Raw genomic sequence first — 25,666 nt, 5'->3', positions numbered from 1 at the left:
AAGTTACTGACAAACTGCCAATATAGGTGAAACTGTCTTTGATATTTCCTGCTTCATGGAAAAGTCTGCTGGATACTATGGGGGTCTGTAGGCTGAAGATCGATGCTCCAATGGTACAGAAGAACTTTGGGTAACTGTCCAGGCAGTGAGATGTCTCTGTTAACTGTATAGTTTTAGAAGTTGCTTACAATGTACTTTCTGTTAACTTATGTACTATTATATTTTTCTGGAGTCTTTGATGGAGTTGAAGAATAGTTATAGTTTTCCTTAGTTATAATAAAATATAAAGTAGATATAAATAATATAACTGTAATTCTTGCTTGATACCTGTTTTGTTATATGTACTTTTACTATGTTAAAGTTAAAACTTTGTTTTTTATTTAAAAAGAAAAGGGGAGGTGATGTGGGATTCCTCTCTGTATTCTGTGAATACCATTGGTTAATAAAGAAGCTGTTTTGGGCCTGTGATAGGGTAGAGCAGAACTAGGTAGGGAAAACTAAACTGAACACTGGAAAAAAGAAGGCAGAGCAGAGAGAAGACATGTAGCCTCGCTGGAGACAGATGTTGGAACTTTATTCAGTAAGCCATAGTCTTAAGTTGCTATGGGAGCTCCTTCCACTCCTTCAGCCAATAGTCTTTAAGATACCAGCCCACAGGGTCATGGTCTCTTATACCTTTAAAAAGCAGCAGCTCTCTCTCTCTCTCTCTCTCTCTCTCTCTCTCTCTCTCTCTCTCTTGCTTCCAGCTCTCATCCAGCGACTAGATATTCTGTTTCCTGTTTGCAATGAGAGGATTGTTGTTTGGGATGGTTATCTGTAAGTTTTTCCCCTTAAATAAATAACTGTTTTTTATTATCCATAATTCTTAACTGGTGTGGGATTGTTTTGTGGCTTCACATAGTGATACACAGATTAATGGAGATGGGTTAATTTAAGATATGAGCTAGTCAGAAATATGCTTAAGCTATTGGCCAAACAGTATTGCAAATAACATGGTTTCTGTGTGATTATTTCAGGGCTGAGCAGCTGAAAACAAACAAGCATCTCCTGCAGCAAATACTGATGGTGCCTGTCCCATTTCCACTCACCACACACTCTACTCTCAAAGCCTGCTTAGCAGTCATTTTCTTTAATGGAGAATAAATTTCTGCAAGGTGTGGTACATGTCTGTAATCCCAGTACTTGGGAGGGTCAGGCAGGGGGATTGTGAGTTCAAAGCCAGAGTGGAAAGAGGGAAAGAAGGAGGGGAGGGAGAGAGGAAGGGGGAGGGAATAAGGAAGGAAAGAAGCCAAGGAGGAGAGGAAGGAGGGAAGGAAGAGGCTCTAGGAGGACACAAAATGAATGATAAGTAAGTTTGTTGTGTTGATAGGCATCAATCACTGTTCCTGATGCTGGTGGGAAACTGATCCAGCCCCACCTGGCCTCCTTTAAGATGTGTGCCTTTAGCCCTACTGTGAATTCCAGGTAGACGGTAACAGAATTGAACTTCTGTTTACCTTGACCAACTTAACCCTAACTCACTCTCTGAGTCCAGTGCTTATCTATCCAGAAGTTACTTGGGCTGGTGAATCGGCTTAGCCATTAAAGGCATTGTTCATCCAGCCTGGAAACCTGAGCTTGAGTCCCAGAACCCTATTGATGGAAAAGAAAGAAGCTCCTCCAGGTTGACTTCTAATGGAAAGAAAATCATTATATCATGGTGTGTGTGTGTGTGTGTGTGTGTGTGTGTAGGTGTGTGTGTTTCCATGTGTGAATTCTAGCACACACATGGCACAGTATACCTGTGGAGGTCAAAGGCAACCTCTGGTATCAATTCTTGCCTTCCTCCTTGTTTGAGGGATTTGCCAGTTTGTACACCAGGCCCGCTGTCCTGAGAGTTTTCAGGGAGTCTCCACCTCCCATCTCACAGTAGGGAGGCTGGGATAACATGCTTCCATTTCCAGCTTTACATGGGTTCTTAGGATCCAAAATCAGGTCTTTTTGCTCATGTAGCAAGCACTGTGTTTACCGAGCCATGGCCCTAGCACCTCCTTTGACTTCTTAATACTTCAATGGAGACCACTGTGCCTGTCATAAAGCAGAGGAATGCAGGGATGAGATGCCTTGGGAGGTGAAGAAGAAGCAGGTTGGATTTTGCCCTCCCATGTGGTAAGAGTACTTGCCAGAGGGAGGATGCTGTCCCTCCACCAGGATGGTCAGGATATTCTGAGATGAGGGGAGCAAGCTGGAGAAAGATAACATGGGGAAAGCTGTTCTTTGGAAGGGATTTTGCACTAAGAAAAATAGAAAACAGGCAGAACTGGAGAGGGGGCGGTCTGGCAGACAGTCTGTATAGAGAGGGCGAGCATGTTGTGTGCTGAGGGAATGTTCTAGAAGGGAGGGGGTACTAGAGCTGCAGATGGGAGGTAACAGTGTGAGCCTAGTTGGAGAGGCAAAAAGGCAGGCATACAGGTGGGACAGGACCAGACTTCAAGGGGACCACGGACGGTCTCCACATTGTCATGGAAAGGCAAGGTTGCTGGTGGGGACGAGAATGAGTAGAGCCATTGGAAGCTGCCCATCTCCAGGCATCTGTGCACTTGTGTGCACAGCCCTGTGGCCCTCCCTGCACCTTCCAACTTGGTTTCTGAGGCTGCAGAGGAGATGAGTAGTATGGAGCACGGGTGCAGAGATTTCCAGGGCTGCACATGAGATTAGTGGCACATGCTAGAGTCAAAAGGAGACACTTCTGGTTCATCCACTTTATTTCCATTTAAGTACACATGAGAGATCGAAGATCCAAACTGCACCTAGAAACAAATAATGATCAAAGATGCTGAAGGCACAGCCAGTGTACTCATAAGGTTAATTCCTTAGGCTGAAACAAAAGAAAAGTACTCCAGAGAGAAAATAATTCCAAAAGATGATTGCCTACTGTTTGGATTTATAGTTACCAAGAACACCACACTGCTCACCCAAGGCTCACTGCCCCTGAAAGCCTTCCAAACTGTAGTGTTCTGTGGCTTTGCTCCAAAATATGAGTGAAACAAAAATTTCAAACATAAGCAAGACTCTTCAGTAATACTTTTCTAAGCATATAAAATCAAAGCCATATTTTTTTTTAAAAAAATCCAGACACAAACATCAATGAAAAAAAAAGATAGCCAAATTTAGATCATACAGATATGGATAACTTCAGAGGAACTGTAAGTTAAAACCACCCACATGCATTATGTTGCTTATAATTTAACTTTTATTAAAGATAAATATCATTATAACAAATAATAAATAGATACATCTGCCCCCAAACACATAGTGTCAGCCTGTAGAACCTCCTCAGTATACAGGCAAATGACAATTTCAAACACCATTCAATGACACAAACATTTAATTTTTTTATTCTTTAGAAAATCAGATTTGACCACAAATCTTTGTCCTCGGTTTCATATGAGTGGCTTCCAGTCATGGAGGGTATTTCTTGTCTTACATGGCCAGGTGAAATGAGTCTGCTCCCCACCTGTGATATTTCCTGAAGCAGAATGTAAGAAGAGTATCGCAGCTCTCTGGACTCACCTCTGTTCGAGACCGAGGGGTAGCACTGCTGATGACATCCGGGACATGGTGGGGTGAGAAGGGTCTGAGACCCCGTGTGGGTAACGCCCTGAGCATCTGTTTTAGCTTCATTTCTGTTACTGTGATAGACACCCTGACTAAAAGCAGCTCCAGAAATAGGGGTTTCATCGGATCGCAATGCCAGGTGTAGTCTGTTCTTGCAGGGAAGTCAAGGCAGGAACTTAAAGCAGTGGGGCACATCCATGGTCCCAACAGAGACAGGAAAACACATGGATCCTTGTTTGCCCTCAGCTGGCTTCCTCCTCTCATACTGCTCAGGACACCCTGCCTAGGGAACAGTGTCACCCACAGTGGGCTGAGTCTTCCTACACCAATGGATCCTAGAGAGATATTTCTCATTAAAACTCGCTGCAGCGTGATTGTAGGCTGTGTCAAGTTAACAGTCATAACCTCCCAACACAGCGTTTGAACTGCAGGCATCAGGAGCTGATCCCCATGACCGCTTCATGGAGGTAGTAGAATGCATGATGCCAAACACTCAGCAGGGGCTGGGAAGAGCTTGTGTGCAGTCATGGGCTCCATCCCCAGCACCAAAACCCCAAAATAATATGCACCAAAAAAAAAGACATTTGGCCACAGAATCCATTTTTCTACTTATATTTAAAATGACTATGCTTAGTTATTAGAGAATGCTGCTGGGGCACTTTCAATCTTCACCTCCAGGAACAATCTAAGGCCACCTGTGAGGATCTGTCTTTTCCTGAGAGTTAGGCTAAAAGGCAGGAGACACCTGAGGCAACGAATTTTCCCAACAAATTCTCAGCCAAACGAAAGCACCGTACAAAACATAGAGGTGTGAATGTTCACTTCACCTGTGCCAGTGTTCACGCACAGTTTACATCCTGGAGAGCCACAGAGAAATAAAAATAAGCAAAAAGCCTGGGAGGTCAGTGTTTGCAGGAGCCTTTGCAAAGATTATTTTTGTTTGCATTTCATTTATTATGTGTGTGCATGCACATGTGGGCAGGCCCACCATGGGCTTGTGAAGTTTTCAATTGTCTTCTTTCACCATGTGGGTCTCAAGGACTGAATTGCATTTGCTAGAGTAATTTGGCAGCAAACACCTTAACCCACCAATCCATCTTACCCAGGCCAGAAGGGACTCCCAGGCTAGCACCCTCAGAGAATGCAGCAGCTTGGCTGGCATCAGACACCTCCTTTGGGAAGTCCCCTCAGGACCTGTGGATAATTACAAGACTCTCCTCCCCCACTATACCAAGCCAAAGTCCCAGCCAGAGAGGAGGAAGCATCCTGTCTACCAGGAGACCCAGCCTAGAGAAGGCTCAGATGCCTTCTAATGTGATGAATACAGGAAATTAGTTCTTAATTTTAAAGCCATGGTATGAGAAAGAAAATGCTTCCAAAAGGAGGGATGGAAAAGATCTAAGCAACATCTCATCTATTTTTTAAGTGATGCCCAGCAGCTAACATATTAAATTCAGCTTGTGAATTATTCAGTCTGCCATGAGGCTGCAGACTCAGTGGGGAAACCAGACGATGTCTGAAGCCTGGCTTTGTTCTTTCAAAACAGCATCCTGAGTCCAGCGATGGACATTCTAGTGTGACCACTGTTGCAGCTGTGATGGTAAAAGCTATGCTCCCTCAGCAGGCTGGTGGGTGTGTTTCACTTCTGCCTGGAGTCTGGAGGTCAAGAACCCTCTGGGTGTGCAACTGTGAGCCACTCCTTTAGCTCATGTCCCCACCATAGCACACCTGGCCTCGTGACAAGCTTGCAGCTGATTGTGCAAGAGAGAGATCAAGGCAACCTCACACTCTAGAGAGAAGATCGTAGGCACTTGCTATATCTCATCCCAAGTAATAAAAGTAGCCTGGATCCTGCATGTAGACACCTGGATCTGTGTGTGCACATGTGAAATGCACATGACTTCATGATAAAGCTACTCTAAATGGGAGGTTTGTGAGAATTCCACGGAGGGCCCCAGGGCCACGTGAGTTTCAGGGAGAACTATGAAGAAGTAAAGCCACACTCTAGCCAACACCCAGGACAGAGGTGGCAGTGTGCGGGTAAAGGGAGATGCTGGTGACTCCTTGGGTAGCACCAGCCCCAGGCCTCTGAGAGAAGTAAGCATGCAGGAAGGTTGCTAATGCTGTGCAATGGAGAAGGCTGAGGGCTGGGTCTCCACTGAATCTCAGGCCCTGGGTGAGTCACCGAGTCACCTCAGTTGCCTCTGCAGTCAACCAGTTTGATTGTAAGAATGAAGTGCAGCTACCTGCAAAAAATGCCTCCATCTTCAATGCGAGAGCAAGTCTGGGCACAGGTAACCACACCTGCTTATGCTCCCGTGCACTGTGCATAGACCAAGAGAACCTGTCTCCGACCAGCTTCTCAGCACTGAGCTCACTCAGGTCTGCTGTCTGGAGACCCTCACCTTGACCTGCTCATGATGTGTGCGAATGCAGTGAGCAAACATGGCTAAAGAAGGAATGAATAAAGGGAAGGTCTGACCCAGAGAGGCTGCTGCCAAGTCCTGATATCAGCTCTTCCATCCTCTAGATGGCAAAGCCACCGTATTGTTACAAGCCTTGGCTTCCCTCTGTCAAGAGAAGACCTGGTTTGGTTTTGACGGTGTATGTAGTTTCTAGTACACACCCAGGAACAATCACCCTTTCTCTTTCCCTGGCTCAGATTTTCATATATTCTGAACTAACGGCCCAGAACATGGTGCTGTAAGATTTTGAAGAATGTCACAGACAGAAGAATTCCCCCCCCCCCCTTATGAGGTATGGGAGAGACAGGAACATGTGTAGAAATGAGGCCCTAAAGTATTCTGACTTAAGTAAGATTTCCTGAGTTCAGATGAGAGCATATTGCAACGTTTACAATCACACAGTCACATGAAGCCTTTGCTCCAAGCACACCGTAAAATCTAGTAAAATAAAAAGCAGGGGAAATCAATAATTTCAATGATACAGAGCAAGATTACATGACTGCTGGCAATGGCTGAAGGGCCATGAGCCCCTGTTTTTACCCAGTTTTGAAAACCATCAGGGGTAAATTCCAAACCAAAACACTCAGCAGATCTCTGACCATGTGATAAACCCAGTGTGAAGAGGTGGGGAAAGTTCACAGATGCAGGGAGAGCCCTTCCACTGGATCTACCACCATGATCTGCATCCCAGGAGCTTGGACCAGTCCAGGTTCCAGCAAAGTTCCTGGACACAAATACAGGCCATGCCTGTGCCTGGCTGCCCTTGAGTTTGAGATCTGAAGGGTTTTAGTGCTGCAGCTGGTTACCACCATCAATCCATCAAGACATCCGCAACAGAGACAAAGTGTCCCAAAAGGCTCAGAGGAGATGTCACCCTTGCTAGGATTTCAGCAGTGTATTTGGCCTATACAGAAAGACCCAGCTATGGTTTCTCAGCCTGATTTATATGGTCATACAACCCAGTTTCCTTCTAGCATGGAGGTGAGCTAGTGTCTGCAGACATGCATGTCTCATGTTGAAGATGCACTGGGTACCCAGTGGCTAACAGACTCAGTACCTAGCTACATCATTCAAGTGAGGGGAAAGTCCTGAGAAAGCTGGTTCATCCCAGACTTAGCATTTCCAAAGCAGGATGGGGAAGTGAGGGACAGGGGACCCTGAAAGGTCCTGAAGGATGCCAGTTAGCTTTAAGATACCCCCACATTAAGCTTCTTTCACCACTGGCCTCTCCCAAAGAATGAGACACTCAGTTGGGTGCCACCAACTGAATTATGATAGCACTTGATTCTCAATCCTGTTCTGTCTGCAGACTGGGAGTCTTTGGATACGTAAGTGGCCATGGCTACTGGCTCCTGACCTGTAAAATGGGAATGATCACATCCACAGCTTCATATGTATACTGAGCCCTGAAATGAGTAGATGAGGGCATGTCTCAAACCTTGAGAACATAGTGCAAAAGCCTGGTAGATGAGATCTGTTATTGCTCTGGGTGCCAAGTGGGAACAAGTATTGACCTTTGTGTGTGTACATCCACTCTAGTGTATGCAGGGCATTGAGAACAGCACTCTTGCCTTCCTCCTCCTTCTATCTCTACCCCTGACAGTTCCCAACAAGGCCATCCCAAATGTTCCCAAAGTATCACCAAAGGTTATTGGAAGTTTGCACCACAGGCTCCCCTCAGACAGCAGAACAATCCTGTTCCTGAGAGTTCTCTAGTGCCTGCCAGTAAGTGAGTAAGTCCTGGGGTGTCATGAAGTGGCAGGTCACAATTTTCTGAAAGCGGCACACAGAGAAGCGTAAGCCACCTGGGAAAAAGGTCTGTTTGGTGTGGAGTTCCTCAGGCTGGATCTTCAGCTTGGCCAGGCAGAGCCCAACAAACACATCCTCCAGCTTGAGGAATGGAACACTCTCAGAGACATTGTATACTTCGCTGGCCACATCACTAGAAAAGACATAACCTGTCCCAGAGCAAAATGGTGGGTATTTTTCCCAGGGATATTCAAATTTACTCACAAACCACTTGTTGAACTTCTGCCTGATGGGAAGATCATTGGACTTTATGTAGCCTGTGAAGAACCTGGAGGTTTTGTTTTTCTTCAGCAGCAGTTCAGTCAGATAGCCAACATTCACAAACATGTCTGAGTCTGTCTTCATCACAAAAGCTGCCTGCGGACAAAAGTGGTGGACCCATTCCATGCCCATCAATGTCTTTAGGGTCAAGTTGTAATAGTCATCCTTGAAATCCTTCTGGATGATGTCACGGTGCTGCTTGCCCTCCTGGGCTGTGGCATTCATCTCATCGGTGCTGTCTGAGGCCCCCAGGAGGAAGAGGGTCTTCACACGCTGTCCCTGCACCTCTGTTTCTCTACCCCATGTCTTGCGGATGGCCATGCGAGCTGCCAGCTGCTTGTGGGACGAAGTCACCAGCAGCACAAGGAAAGGGGGCTTCTGCTTGCAGTCTATATCTGGAAGCTGGAGAAACTTCCCGTGACCTTTCTTGAGAACAAATGGCATTTCCTTGAAAGGCTCCATGCTGAAGTACAAGCAAAGAACGCCCATCATCAGAATGAAAGCATAAACCAGCCTCATCTTCATGAAGGCCATCTGAAAGAACAAAGACAAACTGCCAGGTCTCCCAAGAGAGAGGGTGGAGTAACAGATATCCAAACACATGGAGATCAGTGGGCTCTGTTCTGGTGTTCTAAACCTCGTAGTAGGGCCAGAATTTATACTTTATGAGCTACTTACAGAGAAGTATTTGATAGTTCCCTGCACAAGGCTAGAGAGACTACTCAGTGGTTAGGAGCACTTCCTGCCAGCAACCACCTGTATCTGCTGTCCCAGAGGATCCAATGCCCTCTTCTGGCCTCTGTGGGCACTGAACATGTGGTGCACAGATAAACATGCAGACGAAATTTCCTTATACGTAAACTAAAAACTTTTAAATTTTGCCCAAAAAGTACCAAACAAAGGAAAAATAGATATTTAAGGAAATGGAACTGTGAATCTGTGTAAACAGTACACAGAATGTGTACTGCATTATACCAAACCCCACATATACACAATTTAAAAATAAACTTTTAAAAAATATGAGTTGATGTGCCAGGTAGGTGAGATAGATGAAGAAATCCATGGTTTAGAAAACTCTGGAGGGGCTGGAGAGATGGTTCAGAGGTTGAGAATATTGGCTGCTCTTCCAGACGTCCCAATTTCAAATCCCAGAAACCACATGGAGGCTCACAGCCATCTATAATGAGACCTGATGCCCTTCTCTGACATGCAGGCATGCATGCAGAGCACCCATACATAAAATATAAAGAAGAAAAAGAAAGAAAGAAAGAAAGAAAGAAAGAAAGAAAGAAAGAAAGAAAGAAAGAAAGAAAGAAAGAAAGAAAGAAAGAAAGATCTGGACTCCTTCAGCACATAGAAATGGAAGCCATTCCTCTACAGTGAAGCACACAGGAGAGCCTGCCATGCTGTCCCCCAATGCCAGACTGACAGCTTGGGATTCTAGATGTTGATCCCAGCTCTGGGAACTGCCAGCCCTTCACTGATGGGGTATTCAAACTCCTTGTCAGTAGATGGGACCAGATCTCCCAACAGATCCTCAGCTCTGATCTCCGGTGACTCATGACCAAGAATGTCACAATGCATCTAGACAGCCTGTAGGTCTGGAAGCAGTGCATTCTGGATACAAGCACAGATCTCGAAGCAGAGCATTCTGGGTGCAAGCACAGGTCTGGAAGCAGTGCATTCTAGGTGCAAGTACAGGTCTGGAAGCAGTGCATTCCGGGTGCAGGCAGAGATCTGAAAGCAGTGCATTCTGGGTACAAAAGCAGCACTTAGCCACAGTCTCCTCTGCTCTAATTAAGCATGCTCAAAATTCAACTCTTAACACATTGAGTTCCTGGCAGGCTCATGTGTTTGAACTCTTGGTCAGCTGCTGATGCTGCTGTTGGAAAAGGTTGTAGAATCCTTTATGAGATGGGGTCGAACTACAAGAAGTGACTCCTGGGGGATGAGTGCTGAGTTTATAGCACCGTCCACTGCATGTCCTCTGCCTCCTGATCCACAAGTTATGAGTAATAATCTCACACCCTGCTACCACAGCAACAAACTGCTCCCAGTGGTGTGTATGTGTTCCTGCTGCAAAGGAGAATCACCTCGAGTCAGGATTCAAAGTAAATACACACATAAGTCATTTCTCTTTAGGTATTTGGCCATAGAAATGAGAAAAGTAATGAACACAAAAGGAGCTCTGGTTTTCTGATTTGCACAATTACCTTGAAACTCTAGAAACATGGAAAGTGGTAAGTTTTAGATCACTGGTGTTAGTGTTGTAACAATGAGAAAGAAAGACACTCACTTTTGTTGAGCAAGAAATCAGCTCCCTCCAGAGGGCTAAGTCACAGGGTAGAGCCACGACGAAATGAATTCCTTGTGAGGAGCAGTGCTGACCGTGGCCAACGTTCCACCCTACCTTCTTAGACAATCTTCTGGACTTGGTTTGTCTACCAAAAATGAAGCTTGTATCTCTCAGGAATAACTGGGAGAGAAAATAATAGCATTCAAGTTGTTTTCATTTTACTTCACGCTTTGCCCTCTCCCTGTGTGACCTCGAGCAAGTGTGTGAGCTGCATTCCTGGACTCAGTTTTGTGACTTCTAACATAGGTACAACTGAGGCACAGTGTCAACCATATGATTCACCTGCCTACAACAACAAACCAGTATCTGAGAATCCTCTGATAGACGAAGATAGGCCCTGTGGTGGTTTGTGGGAGAATGGCCACTGTGGGTTTATATGTTTGACGACTTTGTCATCAGTGGGTGGAAGCCTTTGAGAAGGACTGGGGGTGTGGCTTTGGTGGAGGAGGTGTGTCACTGGGTGTGGGCTTTGAGGTTTTCAAAATCCACACCATTACCACTGTGCTCTTTCTTCCTCATGGCTGTGAATCAAGGTGTGAACTCTAAGCTGTTCCCGCCATTCATGTCTTTGCTGTCATCATGGACACTAACCCTCTGACACTACAAGACCAACTCTATGCTTTTATGAGATCCTTTGCTCATGGTGTTTCACCACAGCAAGGGAAAAGTAATTAACACGGAAGTTGGTACCAGGGAGTGGGATAGAGCTTGACAGGCCTGACCTTGTTGTGTTTTGGAGGAATGTAGAAGAAAGTGGGGCTTTGGATGAGGAAAATGGTGAAACACTGAGTGCTGAGATTAATGGGCCATCCTAGTAGGAGTGTGGCAGTAGTGCTGTGGACCATGGGAGTCACCTCAAGAGGTCTCAGAGGGGAGCAATATTAGTAACAGGGATAGAGACAATTCTTGTGATATTTTGACAAAGAATGGGGCTGCTTTCTGTCCTTGTATCAAGAATTTGCATGATGCTAAACTGAAGAGTAAGGGAGTTTGAATGTGGTAGTTTGAATGCAATTGACCCCCATAAGTGCTTAAGGAGTGACACTATTAGGATGTGACTTTCTTGGAGTAGGTGTGGCCTTGTTGGAGGTCATGCTGTCTCTTCCTAGCAATAGAAACACTAGGACAGTTGCTCTGGAAGAGCAATTTCAAGACAGGCTAATACTGACTTTACCATGTGGTTACTCATGATACCCTTATGCAAATATACAATAAAAAAGAGCATGTAGAACAGAAATTAATATAAAATGTTTGAAGAGAAAAAGAGCACCAGATGGATTTAATGTTGGAACCCAGGCTTGTGCTGAAAGAGATAAGGAGATTAAAGAAAGGCCTGATCCAAACTAGAATAAAGTGAGGGTGTCCTCAGGGCAAGACCCCACTCAGCTAATCTTCCATCTTGTAAGAGGGAGACCTAAGGAATTTTCTTTTCCTAAAGAGCAACAACAAAGGAAAGATCCTGCAAACAGGATTCAAGGAGGCATCCAGACTTGAAACTGTCACCCACAAGGTTCTGGGATAAGGGGTTGTGGAGTCTTTCTCTGTGGTTAAGGAGAGCTGAGGAGGCCAGATAGTAGTTTATGGTAAGAAAGACCCTGCAAGAGCTAGAAGCCCCGAGAGTTCATTGCATGAAACTGAAGCCTGGGTTGCTAATCCTGGAGACTCTAAGGTGTCAGACTTGCCAGAGTCATGGATGTTTGCCAAAAAGAGCTTCACAGAGGAGTGGAGCAAGAGAGGGATGTGTAGTGTGGGGAGCAAAGCTGGAAGGGAAGGGCCAGCTAAGCCCAGTGACACTGGGTATGGAGCCGTGTTTAGTTTCCATTTTGCTTTTGTCCAATATTTCTTCACTATGCTCCTTTTCCTCCACTTGGAATGATGATGTATGTTCCCTGCCATTGTGTGTTGAATGCATATAATATGTTTTTTGATTATGTTTTACAGGTGGTTACAGTAAAGAGACTGCCTTAGTCTTAAAAGGAGATTTTAGACTTTTAAACTGAGTTGACATTTGAAAGACAATGGGATTTCTGAAGGTGGACTAAATCCATTTTTGCAGTATAGTATAGCTACAAGTCTGTGGAGTCAGAGAGTGAACTGTGGTGGTTTGAATAAGAATGGCTCAGAGCAGTATTCTCAGAGAACCTGAATTCAGTTCCTAACACCCATGTCAAGCAGTTCACAACTACCTGCAACTGCAGTTCTAGGGAATCAACCACCTTCTTCTGGCCTCAGCAGGCAACTATATTCTATGTGACAGCCCACACAGAGAGACATAAGCACATAAAAATTTTTAAAGTAACTAAAACTTCATTTTTAAAAATCATTAGTGTGTATATGTGTATGTTTTGTGTGTGTTTACACTACAATGCAAGTGTGGAGTTCAGACAAAAACTTGCTGGAAGCCCAGTTTTCTCCTCTCACCTTGTGATTCCAGGTCTCATGTCATCAGGTCTTGGGGACAAAGTACCTTTACCTCCAAGGTCCCTTTACTCTGGACACATCACAGAGGTAAAGGTAACTTTTCTCTAGACACTTCACAGAGGTTAACCACTCCCCTTCTCCACTGCATCACCCTCTAGGTAAACACCAAATGGCAGTCCATGGCCAAAGTAGATGCCATACCAAATGCCAACACTCCCTGGATTTCCTGTTCCCATAAGGGTAGTGACATTTTTCCTATCTATAATAGAATTACCAAGAAACTGTCCAGAGTGACACCCTCAGTATTCTCATGTACACAGTAGGTATATGTGCCTTGAGTTGAAAGGGAACCTTCCTCTTAGTAGACTTGGGGAGACACTGGACCATCAAGAAATAGATTAGGACAGCATTTTTCTTGAAGGACATGATGTCACGGTGTATCCTCAGATTGCAGCCCCAAGCTCCTGGTAGGCAGGAACATTTGGTCACTGTATGTGGAGTCAACCAAATGTGGGCAGTGTGGCATACATGAGTGACTAAGCTTGGGGCTGGGGAACAATCTTTGTACACTGTAAACATGTACTGCTCTCATTGTTAATAAAAAGCTGATCAGCTGATAGCTAAACAGGAGGTATAGGCAGGACAGCCAGACTAAGAGGATGCTGGGAGGAAGAAGGGCAGAGTCAGGAGTTGCGAAAAGATGCAGAGAGAAGAAAGATGGGTGTGCTGTACTCAGGAAAGGTACCAAGCCATGTGGAATAAAATAGATAAGAAATATGGGTTAATTTAAATATAAGAGCTAATTAGTAATAAGCCCGAGTTATTGGTCAAGCATTTCTAATTAAGCTTTGGTGTGTTTATTTGGGAGCTGCTGGTGTGACAGAAACCTCTGACTACACCTTAGGTCATTTAATCTTTAAGCTATGGAACTGAAAAGATCCATTCTGATGAGTGTAGCAGAGAGGAAATAGCAGGTAGTGACTAAGGGTGATGCACAAGGAATGAACTCATAGGTCACCCACAGCTTGAAGCCAGAGAAGAGCAATGGTTCCTCCAGTGAATCCCATCCCAGTATTACCAGGCAAGACTAAGCCAGTCCTTCTCAGAGAAAGACCATTCCATGATTTGACAGGAAGACAAGCCTCAAGCCACATACTATTCTCTTCCTAAAAAAGAAAGACCTCCACCAAAATTATATAAGCTAGAGAAACCACATACTGAGGAAAAGTGTTTCCAAGAGTGAGATGGGGCAGACATCCTTCAAGCTTCCCACCAGTCATAGAATGGCAGGGCACAGTGAAATCTTTGGCAATGCCCAGATCCAAATGGGGCCATCAGCTTCAAGTTCCTAGCTGGAATTCAGCTCTTTTCCCATTGGGTGAGGGCCAGGCAGAGTAGCCCACACAGCTCCTGCAATGTGCTGGCTAATTTATATCAGCTTGACTGGCAATTGGGTACTCTCAGACACTTAGGTAAATATTATGTTGGATGTGTATGAGATAGTGTTTAGGAATGAAAATAGCATTCAAATGGGTGGACCTTCCATGACAGTAAAAACAGACCAAAAATTGGTCTGTTCAAAAGGACTGCTTCATTGAGATGACTGCCATTCCCTGTGTTCAGGTGAAACACCTTCATTTTGTGGTAACACCTTAAGTATAACTTTATAAATAATGATAGTGACCCTTAAAGAGGAAATGAAAAATTCCCTTAAAGAAATGGAGAAAAAGACAAAAACATGGAAAAAAACCAATAAATATCTTAAAGAAAGCCAAGAAAAAAAAAACAACCAAACAGGCAAAGCAAACAGTTCAAACAGTTCAAGACTTAAAAATTGAAATAGAGTCAATAAAGAAAACACAAACCAAAGGAATCCTGGAAATGGAAACTCTAGGTAAATGAACAGGAACTACAGATGCAAGCATAGCTAACAGATTGGAAGAGATGGAAGAGAGAAACTCAGAAGTTGAAGATACAATTGAGGAAATATATTCATTGGTCAAAGAAAATGTTAAATCCATCATATCCTTAATGCAAACATCCAGGAAATCTGGGACATCATGAAAAGACCAAACCTAAGAATAATAGGGATAGAAGAAGGAGAAGAACTCCAGCTCAAAGGCACAGAAAATATATTCAACAAATCATAGAAGAAAACTTTCCCAACCTAAAGAAGGACATGCCTATGAGGGCACAAGAAGCTTACAGAACTTACAGAAGCTTACAGACTGGACAAGAAGAAAAGTACCCTTGCCACATAATAATCAAAACACTAAACATACAGAATAAAGAAAGAATATTAAGAACACCCATATATGTGGAAAAAAACACTACTAAAGATTAAATCACACATCAAACCACACACTAATGGGGGAGACTTTAACACCCCACTCTCCCCAATGGACAGGTCAACCAGAAAGAAACTTAACAGAGAAATAAGAGAACTAACAAATGTCATGATGCAAATGGAATTAATATACACCTGAAGAATATTTCACCCAAACACAAAACAATATACCTTCTTCTCAGCATCTCATGGAACCTTCTCAAAAATTGACCACATCCTTGGTCACAAAGCAAACTTCAACAGATACAAAAAATTGGAATAATCCCTTATATTTTATCAGATCACCATGGCTTAAAGTTAGAGTTCAACAACAACACTAATTGTAGAAAGCCTAAAAATTCATGGAAATTAAACAATTTTCAACTGAATCACCCCTGGGTCAATGAAGAAATAAAGAAGGAAATTAAAGACTTCCCAGATTTCACTGAAAATGAATAAACAGCATACCCAAAACTATGGGACACAAGGAAAGCAGTGCTAAGAAGAAAGTTCACAGCACCAAGTGCCTACATAAGAAAGTGGAGAAATCTCACACTAGTGACTTAACAGCACACCTGAAAGCTCTAGAACAAAACAAAAAATCAGACTCACTCAGGAGAGTAGATGACAGGAAATAATCAAAATGACGGTTGTAATCAATAAAGCAGAAACAACAACAAAAAATGAAGAATCAATGAAACAAAGAATTGATTCCTTGAGAAAATCAACAACAAGATAGACAAACCCTATTCAAACTAACCAAAGGTCAGAGAGAGAACACCCAATTAAGCAAAGTCAGAAATGAAAAGGGGGAGATAACAACAGATGCTCAGGAAATCCAGAGAATCATTATGTCCTACTTTGAAAACCTGTACTCTACAAAATAGGAAAATCTAAAAGAAATGGACAATTTTCTATATAGGTACCACATACCCAAACTAAATCAAGCCAGATAAACAATTTAAATAGACCTATAAAGCCTAAGGAATACAAACAGTCATCAAAAGCCTCCCAACCAAAAAAGTTCCAGGGCTGGAAGACTTCAGCGTAGAATTCTACCAGAACTTCAAAGAAGAGCTAATACGCATACTCCTCAAATTTTTCCACACAATAGAAACAAAAGGAACATTGCCAAACCCTTTTTATAAGGTTACAGTTTCCCTGATAACCCAAACCACACATCGACTCAATTAAGAAAGAGAATTACATACTAATTTCCCTTATGAACATTGATGCAAAAATACTCAATAAAATCCTGGCAAACTGAATCAAAGAACACATCAGAAATATCATCCACCAGGTGGTGTGGGAGGTTCTTCAGTCTGTGTGTTGATTTTATTGGTTAATAAATAGAGAAAACTGTCTCGGCTTATAGCATGGGAGGAGGAAGGCAGAGTGAGGAGATGCCATGGAGCTGTCGCCAAAGATGTGCTGAAACTTTGCTGGTAGGCTACAACTTTGTGGTGATGCACAGATTAATGGAGATAGGTTAAATAAAGATGTAAGATTTAGCCATTAAGAAGCTAGAGCTAATGGGCCAAGCAGTGACTTAATTAATACAATTTCTGTGTAATTATTTTGGGTCTAAGCTAGCCAGGCAGCCAGGATGAACAAGTGACCCTTCCTCCTCCAACAACCAGGACCAAGTAGACTTCATCCCAGAGATGCAGGGATGATTCAACATATGAAAATCTGTCAATGTAATCCACCATTTAAATAAACTGAAAGAAAAAAAAGATCATCTCACTAGATGGTGAAAAAACCTTTGACAAAATCCAATATCCCTTCATGATAAAGGTCTTGGAGAAATCAGGGATACAAGAAATGTATCTAATGCTGAAAAAGCATTTGACAAAATACAATATCCCTTGGTCGTAAAGGTCTTGGAGAGAGCAGGGATACAAGGAACATACCTAAACATAATTAAGGCAATATACACCAAGCCAACAGCCTACATCAAACTAAATGGAGAGAAACTCCCAGCGATTCCATTGAAATCAGGAACAAGACAAGGTTTTCCACTCTCTCCATACCTATTCAATATAGTTCTTGAGGTCCTAGCTAGACACCAAAGGGAGATCAGGGGAATACAAGTTGGAAAAAAAGAAGTCAAACTATCACTGTTTGCCGATGATATGATACTTTACATAAGTGACCCTAAAAATTCTACCAAAAACTTCTACAACTCATAAGCACTTTCAGCAATGTAGCAGGACACAAGATTAACTCAAAAAAATCAGTAGCCTTCCTGTATACAGATAATAAAAGAGCTGTGGAAGATATCAGAGAATCAACAACCTTCACAATAGCCGCAAATAGCATAAAATATCTCAGAGTAACTCTAACCAAACAAGTGGAAGACTTGTATGACAGAAATTTAAATCTTTGAATAAATAAATTGAAGAAGACACCAAAAAGTGGAAAGACCTCCCATGCTCTTGGGTAGGCATAATTAATATAGTAAAAATGGCAATCTTACTGAAAACAATCTACAGATTCAATGCAATGCCAATCAAAATTCCAGCAAAATTCTTCAAAGAGTTGAAAGAACAGAACTCAACTTCATTTGGAAAAGCAAAAAGCCCAGGATAGCCAAAACAATTTTGGGCAATAAAGGAACTTCTGGAGGCATCACAATCCCTGACTTCAAACTTTACTACAGAGCCACAATACTGAAAACAGCCTAGTACTGGCATAAGAACAGACAGGAGGACCAATGGAACTGAATAGAAGACCTGGATATCAATCCACACATCTTCGAACATCTTCTTTGATAAAGAAGCAAAAAAAAAAATCAAATGGAAAAAAGAAAGCATATTTAACAAGTGGTGCTGGCATAACTGGATATCAACATGTAGAAAAATGGGAATAGACCCATATTTATCACCATGAACAAAACTCAACTCCAAATGGATCAAAGACCTCAACATAAAAACAACCACACTGAACCTCATAAAAGAGAAAGAGGGAAGTACACTTTGATTCATTGGCACAGGAGACCACTTCCTAAATAGAATCCCAAAAGCACAGACACTGAGAGAAACAATTAATAAATTAGACCTCCCGAAACTGAAAAGCTTCTGTAAAGCAAAGGACATGGTCAACAAGACAAAACAACAGCCTACAGAATGGGAAAATATCTTTACTAACCCCATATCAGACAGTGGTCTAATATCCAAAATATACAAAGAACTCAAGAAATTGGACCCCAAAAGATCACATAATACAATAAAAAATGGAGTACAGACCTAAACAGAGAACTCTCAACAGAGGAATCTGAAATTGCTGAAAGACACTTAAGGAAATGTTCAACATCCTTAGTCATCAGAGAAATGCAAATCAAAGCAACTCTGAGATTCCATCTTACACCTGTAAGAATGGTCAAGATCAAAAATACTGATGACAAATGCTGGAGAGGTTGTGGGGAAAAGGGAACACTTCTGAATTGCTGGTGGGAATACAAGCTGGTACAACCCCTTTGGTTGTCAGTGTGGTAATTTCTCAGAAAATTAGGAAACAACCTTCCTCAAGACCCAATAATTCCACTTTTAGGTATATATCCAAAGGATGCTGAATCATGCCACAAGGACATGTGCTCAACTATGTTCATAGCAGCATTGTTTGTCATAGGCAGAACCTGGGAACAACCTAAATGCCCCTAGATCAAAGAATGGATTTTAAAAAAATGTGGTACATTTTCACAATGGAGTACTACACAGCAGAAAAAAATAATGACATCTTGAATTTTGCAGAAAAAGGGATGGAACTAGAAAACATTATTTTGAGTAAGGTAACCCAGACACAGAAAGACAATTATCACATGTACTCACTCATAGGTGGTTTTTAAAGAAAGCAAAGAAAGCCAGCCTACAAACCACAATCCCAGAGAACTTAGACAGCAATATGGACACTAAGAGAGACTTACATAGATATAATCTATATGAGATATAGAAAGTATAAAAAGACAAGATCTCCTGAGTAAATTGGGAGCATGGGGCCTTGGGGGAGGATTGAAAGGGGGAAGGTTGAAAGGGGGAGGGGAGAGGCAGGAAGGAAAGGAGAGAAAAATGTAGAACTCAATAAATACCATGAAAAAAAGAAATGTATCTAAACATAATAAAAGCAATATACAGCATGCCAACAACCAACATGAAATTAAAAGGTGAGAATCCTAAAGCAATTCCACTAAAATCAGGAACAAGACAAAGTTGTTCACTCTCTACATATCTATTCAATATAGTACTTGAAGTTATAGCTAGAGAAATAAAACAACAAAAGGAGATAAGGGGATACAAATTGGAAAGGAAGAAGACAAACTTTTGCTATTTGCAGATGATATAATAGCATATATAAGTGACCCCAAAAATTCTACCAGGGTACTACTACAACCAATACACAGCTTCAAAACTGTGGCAGGAAAGAAGATCAACACACACACAAAAAATCAGTAGCTCTCCTATCGACAAATGCTTAAAGGTCTGAGAATAAAATCAAAGAAGCATCACCTTTACAATATCCAAAAATAACATAGAATATCTTAGGGTAACCTTAACCAATAAAGTGAAAAACTTGTACAAAAAGAACTTTAAGAAATTGAAGAAGATATCAAAAAAATGGAAAAATTTCCCTAGCTCTTGGATAGGTAGGATCAACATAATAAAAATGGCAATCATACCAAAAGCAATCTACAGATTATTCAATCCCCATCAAAATCCCAACACAATTCTTCACAGACCTTGAAAAAAAATACTTAGCTTCATATGCAGAAAAAAAAACAATAGCCAAAACAATGCTGTACAAGAAAGGAACCTGTTAGGAAAACTCTTCCCCCTACAAGCCTTCTCCAGCTTCACCCTCTGCTGACAAGTTTTAAGAACCGAACTATGAGGAGCCATGTTCAAAAGGTCCAGATCTATTTTCACAGCCTTTGAGAAAGGGCAAATTGGGAGCCCAGTAGGAATACACTGATACCTAAAACAGCTGCTGTCAGGAAATACGCATTAAGAGAAAGACAAACAAGTGAACTCCCACACAGCTGTGAAATACAAACAACATATGCACTGTGTGCTAACACAACAGACACTGTGTTGTAGAAAGGAACTACACAAGGATGGACACATTTATATGAAACAGGAAAAACCTTTCCACAGTAGAGGAAGACAGAACAGTGATTATCTTTGGTGAGGGATTATTAACTGGAAGGGACAAAAGGAACATTTTGGAGAGAGCTAAATACATTCTATTCTTGATCAGAATGGTGTCTAAAAGGGTATAATTTTACGTTAATATCCATTGAACCAGACAGCTAAGATCTGTGCCTTTTGTTCTAGGCACACACTATGTAATGTGGTTTGAATGAGAAATGTCCCCAAAGGCTCATGATCTTGAACACTTGGTCCCCAGTTGATGGTGACATTTGGGGAGGCTATGAAACCTTTAGGAGGTGGAGCTTTTTTAGGGACAGGCATTGGGGATTTATCTCCTACTCCAACCTCCTGCTCGTTCTCTCTCTCCCCCTCCCTCTCCCCCCCCTCTCTCACACACACACATTCACATGCGTGCGCGCGCGCGCGCACACACACACACACACACACACACACACACACACACACACACACACACACAGAAAGCTGTTCTCATTCCAGCTCAATCACAGCATGGTGTGTCATGCTCCACACCTCCGTCCTGAATCCCTCATCACATGGAGAACAGGGTAACTAACTTCTTCAAACTACAGTGTGGTAGCATCCACATAGGGTACTCAGGGATGCCAGCTTGGTTCTGCCCCTTGTGCCCCACCATTTCAAGAGCCTTTGTGGTACCAGCTTTCCTATTTATGAATGGAAATTTCCTCTCCATGGATAACTGGAGAGTCCAAAGAATAAGAACCTTGCTCCAAGCTCTTGCTAACATTCCAAGCCTTGTCTCTAGGACAAAGAGCACAGCCAGGGAAACACCCCTCAACGAATAATTTACATTGATAAAATTTTTGCTTCATTGATATAAATTTAAGGTCAATTTTGTTATATGTATATGTATATCTATTTCTGATATTGATTAAGGTATTGTGATTGTGTAGTTCATTTAAAAATGTAATGTATAATTAGAAAATGTAGGTTCTTAGTGAATAATCATCAATAATAGCCAAGCTTGTAGTCATGTTATATTTTCTAGATATATAGAGATATATTTCAGTTAGATAGACATTCTTCATATCTTTCAAAGACTGCAGAATATGGCATTTAATCTTTTAATAACTTAGGGTTTTCATGACAATAAGGCACATCTCCTCCTGGCAGCACCAGCTACTTCAAGAGGAAGATGGGCATTGAAGAGGCTCCTTATGTAATTTGATAGCCATTTGGGCAAGAAACTTCTTTTGCCTGGATTGTTGCATAAACTGGACACAGAGAACCCTAAGAGAGAGGACTGCTGAACTTGCCTAAAGGTGAGATGGTCTTTTGGGGTTCCTGATTCTTGAATAAGTCTGTGAGACATTCTGCAGGACACAGCAGATAGTGACTGAACTGTCTTTGAAATTTCCTGCTTCATGGAAATGTCTGCTGGATACTATGAACCTGAATGCTGAAGATGGATGCCCCAACGGTACAGAGGAACTTTGGGTGATTGTCCAGGCAGCAAGATGTCTCTGTCATTTCTAGAGTTTTGGAAGTTGCTTACTTCTTGTTTACTTATGTAATATTATATCCTTCTGGAGTCTTTGATGGAGTTGAAGAATAGATAGATAGTTATAGTTTTCCATTGTTATGATAAAAGATAAAACAGATATAAATATTGTAATTGCAATTCTTGCTTGATAACTGTTTTTGTTATATGTAATTTTACTATGTTAAAGTTAAACGTTTTCTTTTTTGTTTAAACAGAAAAAGGGGAAATGATGGAGGAGGGTCATCTGCCTATGTGTTACTCTCATTGATTAATAAAGAAATTGCCTTGGCTTTTTGATAGGGTAGGATTTAGATAGGTGGAGTAGACAGAACAGAATGCTGGGAGAAGGAAAGCATAGTTGGTCAGACGCCATGGAGTCATCTGCCAGGTGAGACATGCTGAATCTTTCCCGGTAAGCCACCACCTCGTGGTGCTACACAGATTATTAGAAAGGGGTTAATCAAGATGTGAGAGTTAACCAGTAAGAGGCTAGAGCTAATGAGCCAAGCAGTGTTTAAAAAAAATACAGTTTTTGTGTAATTATTTTGGGTAAAGCTATCCAGGTGGCAGGACACAACCTGCTGCTCCTTCTACAAAGGAGGTTAAGTCTTTTTTAAATTTGTTTTTAGAAAAAATAAGTTGGCGACTTCAATATACAAAAAAAAAATCAAAGCAACAGGGTTTTCTTCTTGGCAAAAATCAAACAAAACTACCTAAAAGCTCCAAAAATAATGTAAAGATCTGTAGAATGACATCAATTGCAATGTTGGGTATTTTGACCATCCAAGTTAGAAACTATGAGAATTTTGTATTAGATCCTTGGGCATGAAAGCCTGATGAAAAAAAGTAAAGAATATATTGTTGCATCTTTTGTACCCTGCAAAGGGTTGAATGAAAATGCCCCCACAGGCTCATATAGTTGAATACTGGGTTCTCAATTGATGGAACTCAACTGGGAAGGACTAGGAGGTGTGGCCTTGGAGAAGGTGTAACATTGTGTGGGCTTTGAGGCTCATCATCCTGTTTTCTCTCCCTACATCATATTTGTGGATCGGATGGAAGCTCTCAGCTATTGCTCCAGGGCCATGTCAGCCTGCCTGCTGCCATACTCTTCACCATGATGTCCATAATCTCATGCTCTGAAACTGTACACCCTAAATAAACTCTTTCTTCTAAAATTGCATTGGTCATGATGTCTTATCACAGTACTATGAAAGTAACTTTGACAAGTGGCAAGGGCTTCACCAAGTCCAATCCCCTGTTCTTGACCATGCAACCACTTAACGCTCATGGCTTTTCTTGGTGAGCAAATTCAGCACTTTGAAAGACATGGCTCCCATGGTCTGTATGCTGGTTTGTCTAGTCCTGGTGACTCCCCAGTGCCCAGCCCTCATGCCAGTTTTTGTGCCTTGGTCACCCCCACCCTGTGTGGCTCTTATGCCCCCCATGTTCAACACCCCTGTCTACTACCACATGTCTCCCTTTTCTGCCAGCTCCTCCATAGGCTACTCACATCACCAATGTGCTTTGTTGTGCAGGAAACCAGGGAGCTGGCCTGGCCTAGCTGCTTTAAGAGGCATCATAGATTTTTCATGCTAGAATCCATGGCTCCTGGTGCACCCTGTGCCTTCCAGTACCTGAAAGACCAAGGCACTCCCTCAGACAATGGAGCATTCAGACTACTTTGTGTTTCTCTGTATGTTCCCTCAGAAGTCAAGGAAACAGAGAAGCCTGAGAGGACAATTGTTCTCAGACATTGATCTTCTGTACCCTGTGTAGTTTGCAAACTTCACTGTATCCTGGAAACTGCAACTTTATTGATCCTGGCAACTGCTGCTACATTCTGTTTCTGATAAAGATCTCAAAAGTCTGTTTGCTCTCAGTAAAAATGCCACAGTCTTATTTGTATTGTGACCATCCAAATGGTGTGACTTAATTCCCCATGGCTACATTAGGTGACACTGGTGAGGTAATAAACTTGGGGACTTACAGCACTGTGTTATATGGATTTAATTACGAAGTTGTATAGCCCACCTTATCATTAGTTGACAACTCCAGAGAACCAGTTATCATCTATCTGTATTTTCTACTGTTGTAGACTCTGTTTGGACAGATGATTCAGCACATGGCCACCCAAATGAAAGTTTTGAGCCAATAGATGAGAATGGAAGAGATTCCTGTCTCCAAATTCCCACATTTGTTGATTCATTTTTCCCATTTTGAAGCAGACACTTGGTTTATGTGGCTTCTCAACTGCTGATTGAAATGTTGATTGAATCATGTATGTTTGCTCTCTGCATTTTTTCAAAGAAATTTTCATGATTTCTGAAAGGTGAGCCTGGTTTACTATATAAAAGAAGTGGTCAGGTATTTCACCCCTGCTGTTTATGAATGTGGCTTCAAGGCTAGTGGGTGGTTAGAGACCCAGTGTGCTTCTGGGGCAGGTTCAGCACTGGGGTGCTCTAGTGTCCCTGCTGCTAGCTTCCCCAAGCACTGGGAAGTCCTTATTACACAACTGTTTTCCCTTCTTTCTGTTGAAAATAGACTTTTAAAAAAGCACTGATGGCTGATTTTTCATAAGTGATTAGCTCCAAGAATGCAGGGAGGAAGAATAATTATGGCCATGTGTGTCCACCAGCTGCCAAAATCAACACTCAAGTCTAAAACTTCTCTGGGAAGTATTTCTTCCTTGGTGACTCTGCTGAACAATGAAAGGTGTAGGTGGACATGGAGTGCTTATTATTCTCCTTCCACTTTCACTACTGCCTGACCTGGCTCATGGCATTTCTCAAAGGCTGTCACCTAGGAAGAAATTTAGCCAGATCAGCTGTAATCAGTAACTAGCCATCTTTATTCAGAAGTCAAAAGTCCAATTTCCCCAGTTTTCCTTTGGCCAGCAGAGACTCTGAACAGAACCTCATCTAGGCATCATTGTTCACTGCCCCTTTATCCACATAAACATCCCTCACACCATGTGAAAATACAGAGATTCTACATGTATCTGATATAGAGCAGATGCTGGGACACACACCAAAGCAATGCCGGATATTCACATGGCTTGTGTCAAGAAAGCCATCCAATATTTGTGCATTCTGGTGTACGGCTAAGAAATCATCAAGAAGGAAGGGCATTATGATATGGGAAGTCCTTCTGTATATGTGACGTTTTTATTGGTTAATGAATAAAGAATCTGCTCTGGCCTGTGATAGGGCAGAATAGAGCTAGGCAGGAAAACTAAACTGAATGCTGGGAGGAAGAACACAGAGTCAGTGAGACACCATGGAGCTGCTGAAGCAGACAGATGCTGGAACTTTGCCCAGTAATCCACAGACTCATGGCTATATATATATATATATATATATATATATATATATATATATATATATATATATGGTCTGAGTGACCAGGGAACAAGGAGCCTCTGCCAACAATTTGGTACCAACATGGTCAAGTATATCCACATAAAACCCAAGAGAGCTTGGAAAGGAGTTCTAGACACATCAGAACAGAGTTATGCATGACTTCTTGGTAGCCAGCCCTTTGTTCATATGGGCTCTGTTTGCTGTCAGTGATCAGTGCCACAGCGGGATTGGGTCTGCTAGGAGTGTACAGGCAGGAGAGCATGGCACATTCCCTCTGCCATCCACAGAGATTTATCCAGGCCACACAGTGTGCTACATGACAGATTTAGCTTTTACTAAAATAAAAAAGGGTTTGTATGCTTCATGGTGCTACCCAGAGTTGTGGTGATGAGCATGACTC

The 25,666-nt window shown here is 42.3% G+C and overlaps 1 protein-coding gene across 1 annotated transcript in view; it reads right to left on the bottom strand.

The window, feature by feature from the left end:
- Window positions 1-2,732: 2,732 nt before the first annotated feature.
- LOC142843620 (beta-1,3-galactosyltransferase 5) overlaps window positions 2,733-25,666 on the bottom strand; it is a 45,400-nt gene continuing 22,466 nt past the window's right edge. Inside the window, exons 2-3 of the mRNA XM_075961260.1 lie at window positions 10,429-10,608; window positions 2,733-8,666 (exon numbers count right to left, since the gene is read on the bottom strand). Of these exons, the coding sequence (XP_075817375.1) occupies window positions 7,740-8,666 (927 nt within the window). The 5' untranslated portion in view covers window positions 10,429-10,608 and the 3' untranslated portion in view covers window positions 2,733-7,739. The remainder of the gene's footprint in view (window positions 8,667-10,428; window positions 10,609-25,666) is intronic.

Source organism: Microtus pennsylvanicus, chromosome 1 (genome assembly GCF_037038515.1).
Source record: "Microtus pennsylvanicus isolate mMicPen1 chromosome 1, mMicPen1.hap1, whole genome shotgun sequence".
NCBI lineage: Eukaryota > Metazoa > Chordata > Mammalia > Rodentia > Cricetidae > Microtus > Microtus pennsylvanicus.
Note: the sequence above shows the minus strand (reverse complement) of the source record. Positions and strands in the feature narration are given on the sequence as shown.